The 18,937-nt window shown below is 28.2% G+C and overlaps 1 protein-coding gene across 2 annotated transcripts; it reads right to left on the bottom strand.

The window, feature by feature from the left end:
* Nucleotides 1-1,801: 1,801 nt before the first annotated feature.
* On the bottom strand, nucleotides 1,802-15,062 carry LOC136083946 (uncharacterized). 2 transcript variants are annotated; one of them, XM_065803902.1, is made up of 5 exons: nucleotides 14,995-15,062; nucleotides 3,568-3,813; nucleotides 2,566-2,744; nucleotides 2,040-2,298; nucleotides 1,802-1,955 (listed from the first exon to the last, which is right to left on the bottom strand). In XM_065803902.1, exons 1-4 carry the CDS (start codon nucleotides 15,002-15,004, stop codon nucleotides 2,122-2,124), a joined length of 612 nt encoding a protein of 203 aa, XP_065659974.1. In that variant the 5' UTR covers nucleotides 15,005-15,062; the 3' UTR covers nucleotides 1,802-1,955; nucleotides 2,040-2,121. The 2 variants fall into 2 exon arrangements, with proteins under 2 accessions (XP_065659974.1, XP_065659973.1); XM_065803901.1 differs by lacking the exon at nucleotides 14,995-15,062 and adding an exon at nucleotides 14,712-14,871.
* Between the last annotated feature and the right edge of the window lie 3,875 nt (nucleotides 15,063-18,937).

The following is an 18,937-nucleotide window of genomic DNA, read 5'->3' on the forward strand; positions in this document are numbered from 1 at the left end:
AATTGAAAGAGAAGTTTTTATTTTTTATTACAAAGATGACAAATCAAAAGGAGCCGGTGAAAATCATTAGGTAAAATAATATTTCAATTCTATGTTTTATTTACAGTACAATTTTTCAGTTTATTAACATAATAACAATTATAACAACAGTAAATAACTGGGCTCAGAACGTTTGTTGGACGTCTTGTGAAGGACGTCTAACGGATTTGTGACTCATTGATGTTGATTGGTAAATTGTGGCGCTCTGTGCTCGCAAGGAAACTTATTTCATATCTATGAGCTATTTTTTGCATAGCTTTTTTTTGCGTCAAATCTTAAAACAAAAGTTAACTCAACTAGATTGAAACAAACACAAGTTATTCTAAGTCTTTAAAACAATTAGCATTTAGAAAAGTTATTACGGTTAGCATTTATATAAATTTTAAATTGGATTTCTTTGTGACTTTTTTTGCAAAATTTTGTTTTAAAAGCATTTACAAAATTATCAACTGTGTTGATTTTCATAGTTACACCGCTTATATATTATTTTTCAAAGAGTGTCAATAAGCTTCCTCTTCCAAGAACCATTTTCTATTCGAAGGGCGTCCATTTCTTCCATTTTCCAGGTGAATCAACCAACTACTTATTTTGAAACTTCAATCATTTTAACTAGTAATAATTTAAAAAAAAATTTAAATTTTAAACTTTGAAAAAAATGATGCTCATAACACCAAAACCAAGAAAGTTTCACGAACACGTTCTTATATAGGATCTTAATATTCCTTATGGGGATTTATCTTGGTATCTAAATAAGTGATATCTATAAAAAGTTATCGAATTGTTTTTAGTTTATTAATTTTTTAAAGTTAGTAACTTATGTTTGTAAATAAAAAAGGTTTATTATTTAGGCAAAATTTCATTAATAAATGCAAATGTTGTTCCGCATCGAGGCAATTTGCACAATTATAAATATGCTATAGATATCTATACGGATAATGTGCTTGGCATTTGTGTGCAATGCAACAGCCTGTTATTGAAAGTTGGTTTACGGAAATAAAAAGTCGAAGTATTTCAAATTTTCCAAGGTATGTTATTCATAAACCTGTCTAATTGCAGACATAAAAATTAAGAGAAAAATTAAGACAGTTTTCATAATTTGTAAAATAACTTCTTGCTGCCAATTGTTATTAAAAACTGTTTAACAATATTTTATATGTTGATATATTAGTTCTAAAAATATATATGAGAAATTAGAATCTAAATATTAGTACAATCTGAAATACTTATGATCTAGTTAAAAAACTAGTGCTGAGTTGTTTATATTATGTAACAAAGAGTCACTATCATTTAGGTCTTGACTAAGGATATTTCTCCATTCATGGTTGCTGCTATGTTTTTTGAACCCTGTAAAGTATTGGATAATTCTTTTAAAGATAAACAAGATAGCGAAGAATGTAGGCGTTTGTACCACAAAAAAATTTACCCAGGATTTCAGTTTTGGTGCATAGTGATAGTTTGTCTCCAGAACTAAGGCATTCATTTCCCCAACACCGTATAAGAGTGTATATAGAAGAAACAACGCCTAATCATGTAGAAGATTTTGATACAGGTTTTTATCTTTTATGTAAATTACATAATGGCTTTAAACAAAAATAATATAGAATATTTTAAATAGTGTCTACCTTTTTTAGATGAAGGTATAATACGAACCATAAAGCATCGTTCTACATGTTCAACGTGCACTTTTTCCAGTGCCTCATCGATAGCAACATCAAGTATTCCAACAAATAGGGAAACTACAGAATACGATGAAATATTTGGTCCTTGAAATGCAGATGAGAATGGACCAAATATTTCATCGTATTCTGTAGTTTCCCTATTTGTTGGAATACTTGATGTTGTTATCGATGAGGCACTGGAAAAAGTGCACGTTGAACATGTAGAACAATCGCTTATGGTTCGTATTATACCTTCATCTAAAAAAAAGGTAGACACTATTTAAAATATTCTATATTATTTTTGTTTAAAGCCATTATGTAATTTACATAAAAGATAAAAACCTGTATCAAAATCTTCTACATGATTAGGCGTTGTTTCTTCTATATCGCTATACGGTGCGTTTTGGGGAAATGAATGACTTAGTTATGGAGACAAACTATCACTATGCACAACTGAAATCCTGGGTAAATTTTTTTGTGGTAACGACAAACGCCTACATTCTTCGCTATCTTGTTTATCTTTAAAAGAATTATCCAATACTTTACAGGGTTCAAAAAACATAGCAGCGACCATGAATGGAGAAATATCCTTAGTCAAGACCTAAATGATAGTGACTCTTTGTTACATAATATAAACAACTCAGCACTCAGTTTTTTAACTAGATCATAAGTATTTCAGATTGTACTAATATTTAGATTCTAAATTCTCATATATATTTTTAGAACTAATATATCAACATATAAAATATTGTTAAACAGTTTTTAATAACAATTGGCAGCAAGAAGTTATTTTACAAATTATGAAAACTGTCTTAATTTTTCTCTTAATTTTTATGTCTGCAATTAGACAGGTTTATGAATAACATACCTTTGGAAAATTTGAAATACTTCGACTTTTTATTTCCGTAAACCAACTTTCAATAACAGGCTGTTGCATTGCACACAAATGCCAGACACGATTATCCGTATAGATATCTATAGCATATTTATAATTGTGCAAATTGCCTCGATGCGGAACAACATTTGCATTTATTAATGAAATTTTGCCTAAATAATAAACCTTTTTTTATTTACAAACATAAGTTACTAACTTTTAAAAAATTAATAAACTAAAAACAATTCGATAACTTTTTATAGATATCACTTATTTAGATACCAAGATAAATCCCCATAAGGAATATTAATCTATATAAGAACGTGTTCGTGAAACTTTCTTGGTTTTGGTGTTATGAGCATCATTTTTTTCAAAGTTTAAAATTTAAATTTTTTTTTAAGAAAATTTGTTACGTTAAAATGATTGAAGTTTCAAAATGAGTCAGAGTTGGTTGATTCACCTGGAAAATGGAAGAAATGGACGCCCTTCGAATAGAAAATGGTTCTTGGAAGAGGAACTTTATTGACACTCTTTGAAAAATAATATATAAGCGGTGTAACTATGAAAATCAACACAGTTGATAATTTTGTAAATGCTTTTAAAACAAAATTTTGCAAAAAAAGTCACAAAGAAATCCAATTTAAAATTTATATAAATGCTAACCGTAATAACTTTTCTTAAATGCTAATTGTTTTAAAAAGCTTAGAAATAACTTGTGTTTGTTTCAATCTAGTTGAGTTAACTTTTGTTTTAAGATTTGACGCAAAAAAGCTATGCAAAAAATAGCTCATAGATATGAAATAAGTTTCCTTGCGAGCACAGACGTCCGCGAGACGCCAATACGACGTCAATAAGACGTCACAAATCCGTTAGACGTCCTTAAGACGTCCAACAAACGTTCTGAGCCCAGTTATTTACTGTTGTTATAATTGTTATTATGTTAATAAACTGAAAAATTGTACTGTAAATAAAACATAGAATTGAAATATTCTTTACCTAATGGTTTTTCACCGGCTTCTTTTGATTTGTCATCTTTGTAATAAAAAATAAAAACTTCTCTTTCAATTATCTGATCAATATCAACTCTTGACTGTGTATCGTACAATACAAGATAACGTAAATGCCATCTTGCAACTTTTCGGATAACATGTTCCTGTGGAGGCGATTTAACTAGAAAACCTTCTTTAATAATACACTCTGGATAGAGCTTTGAAGGAACTGCTTGGCCATTATTACGATATGCTACATAGAAAATTATGTTATATACTTATATACGCATATAAACTTATTTACATATGATTTTACACACACTGTTCATTTAGAAATGTTGAGCACTCTTTTTGTAGAAGGTATAAATACAAACTATTTATAACATTTATAAGGGTAAATATTTAAATTATATATATATATATATATATATATATATATATATATATATATATATATATATATATATATATATATATATATATATATACATATATACATATATATATATACATACATACTTAGGCGATATTTTAATAAATGATTGATAATAGTGATGATTTGTATATATTCGCTAAGTTTTATTTTCTCCAAACTTAGTTACGTAAGTAATATTTAAGAACTTTCTCTTATATTCATATAACAAATGCAACAGTCTGCAAAAGATATTTGGTGAAATATCAAAAGAAAGATTTTCTATACACTATCTTACAAATTGCAATTATTCTTCTAGCAACATCTTGTAAACGATAATGTTATTTTAGTGTTCGGAACATTTTATCAAAAACACAATCATCTATAGTTATGACATGGTTAACTCATGTACATAAGTACATGTCATGTACAATTGTAAGCATTAAATACAACAACACATTACAATACAATTATGTTGTATTGTACTACTAGAGATGCAATTAAAACATTATTTATTGTCATTGTATTGCTATGATAAAAAACAGTTACAATAAATATTGCATTTTGTTCTAACAATATATTAAAACTCAGAATATCTGAATAATTGCCCAAAAAGCTATTGTATTATATTGCTGTGATGTTAAACAATTAAAACAGTTTTGTATTGTATTGCTGTGATGAAAAACATACACAACAACTATTGCATTATTTTGATGAAAAACATACACAACAACTATTGTACTATTTTGATGAAAAACATACACAACAACTATTGCATTATTTTGATGAAAAACATACACAACAACTATTGCATTATTTTGATGAAAAACAATTAAAATAGCTATTTTGGTGTATTGTATTACTATTTCAAAGTCCAAAAGTTATTTTACTTTAATGTTTTTACCACACATTTACTATTATTTGGGCACTAGTATCTTCAGTGTCGCCCGTTTTTAAACTCTATTTATTTGAGAAGTGAAGTGTAGCCAGAATAGACAAAGAAGTATATATATTATGTATACTTGATAAATATTGAGTTCAGGGGCGCTCGAGGCACCCGTTTCTAGCAACCATTTGCATATACTTTATATATTTTGAGAAGTCAAGCGAAGCCAGGAAAACCATAGAAATATATATTACGCATACTTAATAAATTGTACACTCACGTTTTTAGCAACCATTTACTTATATAAATTTTATTTATTTTGAGATCAATAATACAGCTATTTAAAGAATAATTTTTTTAGAATTAACATTTATAATAATTCGAAATCATAAAAATATATAATTTATTATATGTATGTAACTAAATAATTATTTACTTTGTAAAGTGAAATTATTGATTATTTTTTAATTATGTCTATACTGATGTTAAAATATTTTATCATATGTTGACGTCAAAACCAATTGAATAATTTAGTGATAAAAATTTCGAGAAATTTTCAAAAAAATTTTTGTTTAACTTCCTACTCTATGATAAGATAATAAACAAAATTGCAAAGAATTATACACCTAATCCATTTTATATTTATTTTATTGAGCTATGACTTATGCGGTAGTGGTGTAGTGGTAAAGCGCTCGCTTCATAAGTGAGAGGTTCGGAGTTCGATCCCCACTACGTCCCTGGTAGTACCGCGCTCAACTTGTTTCTCCGCGCAGCGACCTTGTTCGTCAAGGTTCGTGTTTCGGAGTTATAGAGTTGAGAGAGGGTTATAACCACTATTAAGTAGCCTCCTCATCTGTAGTGGCTTTATCGGCCTTGAGGAGGTGAATAACAAAAAAAAAAAAAAATTATATTATTTTTATCATCAATCTTTTTCTTTTGTAAACATAAATGTTTTTTCTTTTTAGAATTAAGTTTAACCAATCTATTCTGTAATTTCAAATTGTAAGCAATAAATAATAACTTTGATGCTCTTGTATCGGTTAAACGATTTCGTTTTTGAGACTTTTGCAATTAAAACTCATTGTTTGCACGCTCAGCAGATGCAATGCTGCAGTTGCAAAACAATATTATTAATGCCACTCTCTTCAATAATGGTGTAATTAAAATACAAGTTTCAGAAGTTTGTAAGACTTTTTCCAAAAAAATTCATTTAACACTATTTCTTTAAGGTTAATTCCTTTTTGTTGTTGTTGTGTTTTTCAATATGTTCTTGTGCTTTCTCATCAGTTACTGCCAATCGTAATGAGTCACAAAGACGCAGATTGCGTTGTAACATTGAAAACTGAGATGACCATCTAGTTACAACAAGAAGAATTAATGTCAAATTTTTTTTCAGAAAATGTAGGCTACAACACTCAAGGATACTCTATAAAACATGCTTGTTTTTGAAAAACTTTACTATTAGTTTATTTATTATTTGTTTATTTTGCTTAAATGTTTCAAAAATTATGTTGTTCTCCTTTACTAGGTCACAAGCTGACAAATTTAGACCGTGAGAAAAACAGCCATATGTTGACATCTAATCATATTTACTTTCTATCAATTTTCAAACAGCCACTATGGCCGATGCATTGTCAGTGCAAAAAGCTTTTATTTTTTTCTTGTTCGATAAAACGTTTTCATTTTCAATAAACTCAACCACTTAATCAAATAGATATTGTCCAGTGTGGGAGTTTTCTTTTGGATGTGTATATTGGAGTCGGAGTAGCTAGCATAGTCTGTATGTGTGAATCATTATTTATGCAAGACCAACCATCTATCATGAGAACAAATGTTTCTGCCTGGGATATCAGTTCTTGTTTTAATTTATTTACTTAGTTATATACTTTGTCTAATAGCTCATGACTCAGGGCATAACGTTTAGGAGGTGACCAACCGGTCTGAATCTATTTAAAGAAATTAATCCAAAATGGATTTTCTGACATGCTGAAAAGGCTGGCTGTTGCATAATTTGCATATTTTATATTTATTTCATCACACTCTTGTGCTGATATTTTATCAAAAAAATATGATATAGGTTTTTGATTAAGAGGTATAATAGATGTTGAACTGACATCTTTTTCTTTTTCTTAAGATATTAGAAAAGAAAACTCTTGAATATCAGAACGTAAGTCATTAGCAACTATACTGATTGTGAATTTGGCTCCTAAATTTTTAACAATAACTAAGCTTTTGTAACAAGAGTCTCCTTATTACCTAAAAAATGTTTGTTAATGATTAGATTTTACTTTATCTATTATATTATTATTTTAATAATTAAATTGTTGATAAAATTGTTAGAGACGCGCAGTACGTCCAAAAGTGCCACTTAAAAGTTATGCAATACTGTCTCAACCCTAACTTCAGAATATATTCCACATAATTTTTGTAAAAACTTTATGTCTTATAATTGAACTTTTTGTTTATATTGTAGAACATACCCCATTCACTAAAAAAGTATATAAAAAAAAATTCCTTGAGAAATAATTCCCTCAGTAAATCCTTAAGTTTGAAAATCATAAAACGTTTGTGAAAAATCTAAATGTCTTTTTGACAAAAATCCTGAGACGGTTATGTGCGAAAGTATTTTCAATTGACTAATATATTTAACTTGGTTGATAAGTTTGTACTTTTTTAAACTTTTGCATTGTTCAAAACCACCCCTGTTCTAAATTGCCTCCTTTTCCCATACTTATTTTACTCGTCTTTTGTATTGAATCGCTATCTTATAGTCAAAGAAAAGTATAGTTATATATACCGTTATATTGCATAGTATTCATATTAAGCACTGGCGGTAACGCCATGGTAACCACTGGTAACGCCATGGTAACCACTGGTTACCGCCAGTGCTTAATATGAATACTATGCAATATAAGCGGTATTAGCGGTTAGAAGAAAAGCGACTTTTTTCGATTATGCGAGAAAAAGAGATAAAAAAATCGCATTAAATCGCACTCAACTTTCCATAAAAGTTAATTCACAATAAACCACCTAACGATTCGCTCCGTAAAAATTACAGCATCGCAATTACCTAAATATCGCATTTGTAACTGAGCACCCCCGATTTCTTATTTAATTATCGCAATTTACCACATTGCCGAAATTTATCATTCTAGCACCCCGCATATTATAATTCAGTAAAAAAAACAAACAGAAATAGAATCAATAATTAAATATAAGTTGTACCCTATTTCAAGGTCACATGGTTTAGCGACTGGACTATTAAAACATTTTCAAGTTTCGACATTACAATAATTTTTTTTATTACAATAACAATTAATTGTTATTTTAATGAAGTTGTTATTATAAACATGAACTACAATACAATAATATTGTGTTTTTAAAAAATTAATACAAAAGCAATAGTTTTCATTAAAATTGAAATATTTTTAATATTTATAGACACAGACTTGCCGTTATGTTATAGATAACTAAAATAATATGATAGTAAAGAATGTTTCCTCAAAAAAAATCATGATAAAGAATGTTCCCTCAAAAAAAAATGATGATAAAGAATGTTCCCTCAAAAATGGAACTATAATAAGTATGTTTTTTTTTGAAAAAAATCAAATTAAGATTATTTTGCTGGACTAATGTACATTTAATATTTCTAATCAACTCATTTCTGGTAACCCGAACTGCATTCAATCTTCTCTTAGTTTAGCAAACTGCTGCACTACCTACCTACTTGCTACCTACTAAATGCTGCACTACCTCTGGAGTGATTGTTTTAAAACAATACTTGATTCTTCTAATTAATTTTTTCCTTCCCACTTTCCCTTGTAGACTAAACCTTTCAAATAACCCTAAAAGTCTTCTATTGGCATTATCTCAGAACAGTTGGCAAGATTAGCTTTTCTTTAGAACACAATTGATACTTTCACTGTCCAGCAAAGCAATGTCATTTTTGGCATAATGAGCCGAAGCTAAGTTAAAAAGACCAAATAATGTAATTGTCATCAGGATATTGTTCAGCGTATAAAAAAATCAAAATATTTCAATGCAATTTTTTTTAAACGTATTTTTGTTAACAGAAAGGCCAGATTGGTTGATTACTGGTTTAGTCACACCTTTAGGACTAATTGCAAGCCATACCAATACTTTGCTTTCGAAACTTAGCTTTTCTTTTGTATTTGAGATCTGGAGAAGCATTCTTGTGGTCACTGGAGTAATACCGATCATTCCCAAATTTTGGAGTTTGACAAAGTAAAATAAGATTTGCCATTCAAAATCAAATTTTTGTTAAAAACTTTTTATACAAGCGTACGGATTTAGCGCGAGCAATAGCTCTTTCTGCTCAGACCATTTTGCTATTGATTTCCGGTGACGATATTTGATGTTTGTCTTTATTTTTAGCAATTTTTGAGTGCGCGTGATCGAAATTCATTCCAGTCCATTTCCATATCTTTTAATTTCACAATATACAGTTGTTTTTGGAGCATTTTTCGCTTTAAATTGATTATAAGTAAACAGTTTTCCTCGTGTAATGTTATTATTGTAGAACTTGTACTCTTTTGTAGAACTTGTTCACTTACATCTAATTTTTTTGAGCTCATTTTTATAACTAAAGAAAAATTATTTTTGGTTAATAATTTTTTTTTAAATTACATATTGTCAAGTTTACACTAACAATAAGTCATATGTTATTATTTTAACATTTGCACATCAGCCATTGTATTTTGTGCAGTTCCATTATTGAGGAAACACCCATTAATAGTTTTGCTAGCAAGTGAGCTGTATGTATACACGCCACATCACTTTAGCTAGAAATATCAACTATCTATAGATTTATATTTTAGCAAGCTAAAAAGCTGCGATTGGTAGCCATTTACAGACATAGCCAGCTACAGATTTATCGTTATGTTAAAGCTAGTTATAAAGCTACAATCGGTAGCTAACGATATATCGTAGTAATATCGACACCTGCAAAGTTGCGATATATAGATGGAGACATGTCGTAGTAAATAATCGCTTTATACTAGGCTTAATTATTATCATAAATATATTAAGCCCAACATTAAAGATAAATTTTTTTTAAAAAAGTAAAAGATAAAATGAAACAATGTGATAAAAAGTTGCCTCAAAATTACTAAAGAAGTAGCTGGTCGCTCATTTCCCACCAAGCTGTGTTTTAATAATTAAAAAGTTTGAAAAACTGGCTTTACAGAAATAAATTATTAAAAAAAGAAAATAGAATGGAGAAATACAAATAGATTGAACAAGATATGCAAATACTTAGTCCGAAACTTGTTACCTCACATGAAAAAGAATTTTTTTTTCCTTTATTGCTGGTAATCAATTCAATCAAACTCTTAAGATCATTCTCAAGAACTTCTTTAACTCTAATGGTGAATGGGCTTCTAGTATGAATAAATAGTGTGTCAGACCTCGGTAAGTCAAAGATCGGTTAACTCAAACTTTTGTTATCTCAAACAGTTTTCTTGGGTTCCGTGAAGCTCAATTGTGGAAAAAAAAATCAGGAAGTTAAAACAAGCTGATATATCTTCTTTTACTAAATCTTTTTTTCACACTTTATTAGATTAATGGAGTATACTTAATGTTTATATTTAAGAGTTGATTAAAGAAAAATCGCCGTAACTCAAACTGATATCTCATATTCAAAATTCGATTTAGCGAAACTTCTCTTATATTGGACATTCGTTATGTCGAACCATTGAGTTGCCTTGAAGGTTCAAGTTACCAGTATTTAACTTTTGAAATTTTTTTTGAATTAAATTTATTTTTTTGTCTTTAATAATTTTAAAATGTTATTTTGCAAGTAGAATTGTTCTATTTATTGATTCTCATTCAATTTCATTTTCATCAAAGGAAGATGTAAATTCTATTATTATGCAATTTTTTGTGCCAAAGTTAATGTTTCAATTGGAATGTTCAGCTCTTTTTAAAAAATTTTAGCATATTGCATTTGATTTTTAAATATCACTTATTTAAGATAGCTAAGTATTGCACAAACACAACAAACTTATACACACGATATATTGTAATTTTTTAAAAATAAAACAAACTGTATCAAATAAATCGTGCGCAGTTGTCATTTTAGGTTGTTCACAAAAACTGAAACTTACCTTTAAAACCGTCTTTACTAACCTCGACATATATCTCAACATAATATATTGAGATATAAGTTGAGGTATATTATTGAGATATATGTTAAGGTATATGATGAGAGATATATTATATCTCAACATATGCCTCAACATATGAGGAGCCCATCTGCAAAAAGCGCCAAGTCACAAAAATAAAAATTTTGAGTTAATTCTATTTCCACGTTTTATATACTTAAATCTATCATCTATTTTAATATTGGACCAATTAAAAAATTTTTGGTCTTAAAAATGGGCAAAGAAAATATCAATTTTTGTTGATGCGCAACTAAAAGTAGCTTAGTTTTTGTTGATTTCTCAAAATCAGTTTACTCGTACTTAGCGCGTTTACTCGTACTTAGCGCGTTTTGCAAATGGGCTCCTCATATAACATTTCTCCAAAGTTTGTTGCATCGCTTTTTGATATTTTATATTTTTTGAAACATCACTTGTTTTCTACTTTCGTAAAGTTAGCGGATCCCCTTAAAATAAATTTTTGTTATTGGACATCAATTACAATTAAATTTTATTTTAAATTACTTATATTTCTTTTATTATAAAATTTTGAAATTAAGTAATAACTACACTTTAAAGCAGCCATTTTAACAAAATATTCAAACATGATAATAAAAGTTTCGCAAATCCTAATAACTTAAAATTTTCAGGGTTATCAAGGATTCATATTTAGCTAGGATTTCAACTACTTTTTTTTTTTTACTATTTTTAAAGATAATCAATTTCTTTTAAAAAATAGCAAAATTAAGTACCCCAAAAAGATAAAAAATACACTTAAAATAAAAATTAAACTTTTTTTTTGGTACAAACTCCAGACAACACAACATGGAAAATTTCCTAAAAATTTCGAATAAAATCTTTTTTTGAAGTTAAGAAAACGTGTTTTATGCATTGCAAACGTGTTTTATGCATTTCAAACGTGTTTTATGCGTTGCGTAGTATTTTAAAAATAATAAAACACAAAAAAAAATGATTTTAATAATATTGTAATAAAAAATTATAAACTTTTTATCAATCTAAAAACCACCAGCAGAATACGATGTCCCATCCTCATTTTTTTATCTGCGAATCTTTTTTTATATTTTTCACCAACTTTAGTTGGTATAAGATAACAGCAGAAGAAACTTTTCTGTTGATACCTGAAATAAACGACCGGGGCTAGGTTTGATAACACATAGCCGCGACCGGGGCCAGGTTTATATTAATGCAGCCCCGGTCATAAACCCGGCCGGGGCTGAATTAAATTGATAGATCCTATAAAAGTATTGTTTTTAATTATAACTCATATCATAAATTTTAATTAAAAATAACATTTTTATAGGATCTATCAATATTTATGCAGCCCTGGTCATAAACCTGGCCCCGGTCGCAGCTATGTGTTATCAAACTTAGCCCCGGCCAAAGCCCCGGTCGTTTATTAGATACCGGTTGTGGAAGCATTTTTTTTCATAAAAAAAAAACACTTTAAACATGAAAAACTTGCAACTGGTGATAAAGCTGTAGAACTTTTTTTTTCTTTCGCTGTTTTTTTGCTGCATTAACAACTTTTAAACTTATATTTATGTTTTCTAATTATTTTTTTTAGTTATTTATACTACGAATCATTTTTCATATAAAATATGTAAACAAATTTGTAATAAAAATACTCTTTAAGCTTTTTAAGTTTTTTTAAGTTGAAAATTTAATCAAAAAATGTGATACTAATTAGTAAACTTCAAGTTGTAAAACTTATCCTAAGGTTTTTTAGAGCAATTGTAAAATGTTAAGAAAACTCGATGTTTTTAAGACTCGAATGCCCTCTAAAAACCTGAGTATAAAGTAAAAAAACAAACAAACAAATTCGTTGTTATGGTGGTTGCTAGGGAAGTCTGAAAAACTCTAGGGCACTTTAAGCATAATTATTTAAAAAACTAAATTAATTTACAAAAAAACAGTTTTCAAATTTACTAATCTCTGTTTAGTTCATCTTTAAAATCAAATAGAAAACAATTTTTGAAACTTTTTTGGTTTTTGTGGGGATCTGCAATCTTTAGTCATTTTGAAGTTTTTTCTTCGTAAAAAAACAAGTATTTTTCATTGTAAGTATTTTTCTCACGTAAAACTGATTAAAAATGACTTCATTTTTTAGAAAAAATTATTTCAATTGAAAAAATATACAGTGCAAAAAATTAATGAATCATACACAAGCAAGTATAAACAAACTAAAAAATAACTTAAATATTTAAAACTTTGTTAAAATCAATAATTGTAAATTATTATTTTTGCATATTTTGATAGATTTTTTCATTATCTTTATACCGTTAGACTGTACTAGTAAACATACTATAGAATGTTAAAAACAGTAGTAACAAAGCAATTTGAAAAAAATTAAAAATAAGAATTTTAACAAGAATTTCTGTCAGCATGAGTTTAAGCCTGATGTTTAATTGAAGAATTTAAAAAATGCCAATAAACGGATTTTTAATACAGTAACACTTATGCTATCAGAACGGCATTAAAATCTTATTTTGCTATATTTTTAAACTTTAAAAAGTTTCCCGTTTTAAACTAATTTCAATATTCAAACATCACAAACAATATGTTTGTTATTTGAAAAAGTAAAGAGTTTATTTAACTATATATAAGTCTTCCACGCATTCTGTTGAGGCTTAAATGTGACAAATTCGCAGTTATATAAAAAGAAACATTTTGTATCTTAACACCACAGACCGACGTCTTTAGCCACCTATAGACTAGTTAAAAATTGATAATTGATTAGCAGGTCAGTGACTACTCGGTCGTACAAGTTTGGCATAGTGAACTTTGAAAATTTGTTGCGGTTTGCCGCAACTAACTTGTTTAGTCTCGGATTTAATCTCGATTTTATCTGTTTTCCGTAATAGATACTTGTTTAGACTGTCTGTTGGTGTTAAAAATTAGTTTACCCGATATAAAGTTGAATACGACGATGCGTTAATGTATCAAATATATGCTCGGAAAGCATATTACAACATATAATCGACGTGATAAAATTTTTAAAATCCGTCGATTATGCGAGGCACATAAACAACATATAGAATAATACACATAAAACTTTCATTAAATACCTATGAATAAAAATATAAGGCACGTATTATATACTCTAATAAAGTATATAAAATTAAAAACAAATTGCACGTCATGTCATTAATTTAATAAAATTTATAAAGTTTATTTACCATACTAAAAGTAATTATAATAAAAACATATTGGAAAATAAATATAAACAAATATAGGCTAAGGAAATCAAGAAACAATTGTGCTCTTATATATACGTGTGTGTGTAAATAAATACTTTATATATATATATATATATATATATATATATATATATATATATATATATATATATATATATATATATATATATATATATATATATATATATATATACATACATATATATATATATATGTGTAAAGTATTTCCGTTAAATCTTAAACGCGGTACAGTCTGCCTTGGCATTAATTCTTACTTGCGCTCTGTCATTATTATTGTTATTGTTATTGTTATTCTTCTTCTTTTTCTTCTTCTTATTATTATTATTATTGTTATTATTATTTTCAATGCATACTTGAATTAACATTATATTTTAACAGAAAACGCGAATTTCTTTCTTTCAGCTTTAAAATGTTTAATCGAAACTTTTACACAGTTTTCAAAGTAAAAAAACTTACAGAAAGTAAAAGTCTTTTTTAGATTCGCAATTCCCTCCATAGTCATATTTGCTGTGTTTATAGTTTATACGTTCCGTCAAAAAACAACTCGTTCTTTTTACAAGAGCTTAACTGCGATTGTCTTTTCATTCTTAAGGTTTTATTTATTAAACAATTGTGATTGCAAAATTTTAATTTATGCGTTTTCTATTTCGAAATCAGCAGTAATATTTGCTACATAAATACTTTTTTAAAGAAATATTTATATATAAAAGAATTAGCATCTTAATCAAAAACAAGTTACCGTTTTTCATAGCAAAAGTAAAACTGTAACAAAGTTCTTTCTGAAAGTTCTTTTGAAAGCAACAAATCGAGAAATAATTTTCTGTAATCTAATAATACAAAGCAGTTTTTTAAATAAGTGGTTATATAACTCTTGAATAATTAAACTAAATTGCTTTTTTTTATGTGTATTTTAATAAGTACAAATGATTAATAAAAATGATTGGCGCGCAATGCGGAATATTTACAACAAGGAAATGTAACAATATAAATATCATGAAAATTAAGTTTAGAATTGCTTTAGGTTGTAGTGATAAATAATTGTTTATTTGAACTTTGCCAAAGTATTTTACTTTAAATTTTTTGCCGAATTATTTTAGTTTAAATTTCGCAGACGTTTAAAACAATAATAAATAAAATAATGACATATTAATAACACTATATAATAATAAATAATAGCATATTATACCACAATAAGAGGAGCCCATTTGCAAAACGTGCATGTGGAAATAGAATTAACTCGAAATTTTTATTTTTGTGACATAGCGCATTTTGCAGACGGGCTCCTCATATAATAGTATATTATCTCCATATTATAACACGTTACGCTACGCATATTATAACAAAGCACTACGCATTTTCAAAAAGCAAAAACATTTCTAATTATTTTGATAACTGACTAAAAAAAAATCTCTAAAAAGTAGTATGTAAACGAGGACCTGGGCCGCCGAAAGCCGTCACGCCGCCTGGAACCGCAACCCTTATTGGCGCCCTTATTTATTAAAATTTGTCTATATTACAGATGAAAATACTTTTTAGGTACCTTCTATTTTTTTTTAGGTACCTTCGTTTTATTTGGTGCCCTTTTGATATCTGCCGCCCGCGACAAACTGTCCCATTCGCCCCCCTACCTCTCCTCTGGGCGGCCCTGACGGGGACAGAAACGTGATGTTTACAAAGTGACGACACGTGATGTTTATAAAATGATGACAGAAATGGAATGTTTACAAAGTTTTAAATATCATATACTGTAACGGTTTTAACACGTTCGCTGCTAAGCTATTTTAAACTACGCTTTGTTTCTTTGCCGAACCATAATGTCTGCAATGATTAGTTTTTGCCGAGGCTGTTTTTCGCGGTTTCATCCTCATTGCCAAGGCTAGATATCAACATTTCAATAAATAAAATACTTTTAATCTACAATAATTCTATAGTATTTTTCATTCTGAATATAATTGACAAAAAATAAGCACTACGAGTACTTTGGCAATGGAGAAGAAATTTTTTTCTCCAGTGCCGAAGTACGAGTTTACTCATAACACCTTAATGAATATAACTCATTGCAGCGACTAGTAATGTAGCTTATTTGATGCATTATTATTATAATTCAATTTTTTGAACATGCACATGCACATTGGCAGTTATCATGAGTAACAAAAAGGCAATTTATATTTTGTTTTCTTAACTCTAATTTGTTTGAATTAACAAAGCAGATGATAAATCAAAAAACACATTTACATCTGTGGTAATTTAAGAACTGACCGAAAGTCAAATCCAAAAGAATGCACTAAAGCAAAACTGAAACAGGGAGACATCATAAGCAGAAGTAGAGAGGGTGTTGTGGTTGCTAAATGGAAAGACAAAAGAGACGTGGTAATGATTAGCAACTTGCATTCGTTGCAAATGATTGAAGTGACAAACAGGAGAGGAGAGAAGAAAATGAAACTCAACATTATTAAAGATTACAATATTATGATTGCCTAAGAAAGACAATTAGATGGTAAAAAAAGTAGCACTTCATCTCTTTGATACTTTTTTGTGTAATGCTTACTGTCTAAACAGCAAATATGGACTAGATAAAATAATTTCTTTGCTTAAGTTTAGAGAATTAATTGTTACGGATTTATTGGGTGAACGTTTGAATGAAATTGTGCCTCGAATCACCAATTATAGCTTCCACTTCTTGTCTTCAATACCACCAATGAAAGAAAAAACTCCTAACAAAACCACGTCGAGTCTGCTCTAAAATAAAACTTAAAGGAACACGATATGAATGTGCTGTTTGTGAAAATAGACTTCCGTTATGTATTGGCGAATGTTTCAGAATGTATCATTCAAAAGAATAGGTTTACACTTAAATTTTCATGAAATAAAATTATAGCATTATCAATATTTTACTTTTATCTGTTTTAAGCTATTTCTGTCTTTATCCGCATTTAAATTAGGTTCCTTAGATTTTTTAAATAAAAACTTGAATGTAATATTTTCTGAAACCAAATGTGAAGCTAAAAAAACAAAAAAAAATGAATAAACAAAGCCAGTCATGCACAAATATTATTTGAAATAAGTTAGTATAACTACGAGTATACTAGAAGTTGGCAAATAAATGAACGTGTTAATTTTTAACATTTTTATATAGTTTTTGAGTGGAGACCGTAAACTGCCTTATCCAAAGGCTACAAAATATGCGTGCAATGTGGTGGAAAGGTAAGCATTACTACTCTATTTTCTTTTGCAAAACCTAATCCTTCAATACAAAGATTAGGTTTCATGATTGCCAAGCAGCAATTAACAGGGATTTTCAGTTGTACATTTTCTATTACGTACAAAATGTTCAAGACATTTTACAAAGTTTTCTTTTTGTATCTAACCACTTGTAGTGGTATCTCTGGCACTTTCTGTTAGTGCTCCTATTAGGAAATGATCTTTAAAGTATTACGAAGAAAAATAAAAAAGGTGGAAGGCTATATCTGATGGCATTTACTATGCGTAATATTATGCGTTACAAGTTTTTTTCAGCCGATATGATTTTAGTTGTTTTAATCCGTTCTATGATTTTTATTTTTTCCATTAACTTTTGTTTTTTTCAATAACTTTTGACTTTTCTAATACCTTTTTTTTCAAATAACTTTTGTTTTAAAAATAAGGTTTTTGCATAGCAGTTACCCCTATATAGTTCATGTTTCAAATTTTGTTGGGTAAGAATGAGTAGTTATGCAAACAGTTTTGCAAATTGAAACTATGCTTTTCTAAAATATTAGAAAAGCATAAGCTTTTCTAATGGTAAGAAAAGCTTATGCTATATTTTATATATGCATGTGGTTGTATACATATATTTATATGTGTATACATTTATATATGTATATAAAATATAATTAGTTAACAATATCTCCTTATAAAAAATATAACTGTTATTTTTTGAACATTTAAATTTACAGACTTTTTTCGAAATTATATAGATTCTTTATTTTGCCATATGTGCATAAAAAAAGGACATGAAACATTATGGAAGATATATTAAACTTGTTTTAAAAATTGTAGATGTATATTGTTAGCACCAAGCAAAATATTTTGCCAATTTTGGTTTGCCAGGTTTGGTCACCCTAGACTGTGCAATTAATTTTTTATGTGATTATTTTCATTTTTATAACTCGGCCTGATTACATTATAAATAAGGCTGCAATGAAAAAAAAATGTTAACATAGTACAAACTTTTGAGAAGTGTGATTTTATACTCCTATTGTTAAATCAAACTAATTATGAGCACAAAATAATTGAGTTGATTGTCTATTTTTTTTATGTAAGACTACCCCCATGTTCATTATTTTGTATTTTTATGTATGTATATACCATATTGTATATCGTTATATTATTAGCTGTTTTTAATTTTTAGATGAATAGAAGACAGATATATGTGTATATAAATAAGACAAACTGCATCAAAACAATATTTACTCTGTTAAATATGTGAAAAATGATGCACCGAACACAATTTTAGCAAGCTGAAAAATCTGCTGAAATAATTGGTGTAAGTCCTGACCTTATTAGAAGACTGCATGCAATTTTGGCAGTGATGTCATCTGTGTTTGACAAACTTAAAAAATGTTATTTTGAGACTGCAGAAATGTATACACAGTTATATTTATGGCAACGTGTGACAGGCTTTACATAAATTCTGATTCATG

This window comes from Hydra vulgaris, chromosome 08 (assembly GCF_038396675.1).
Source record: "Hydra vulgaris chromosome 08, alternate assembly HydraT2T_AEP".
Lineage (NCBI taxonomy): Eukaryota > Metazoa > Cnidaria > Hydrozoa > Anthoathecata > Hydridae > Hydra > Hydra vulgaris.

What these genes read in the sequence shown, in the direction of transcription:
- LOC136083946 (XM_065803901.1), bottom strand. Translation starts at nt 14,757, where the DNA reads ATGACTATGGAGGGAATTGCGAATCTAAAAAAGACTTTTACTTTCT. An exon ending in AAAAAAGACTTTTACTTTCT is followed by an intron (nt 3,814 to 14,711) that starts GTAAGTTTTTTT and finishes TTTTCTATGTAG; the next exon opens with CATATCGTAATAATGGCCAA. An exon ending in AGCCGGTGAAAAACCATTAG is followed by an intron (nt 2,745 to 3,567) that starts GTAAAGAATATT and finishes TTTATTATTTAG; the next exon opens with GCAAAATTTCATTAATAAAT.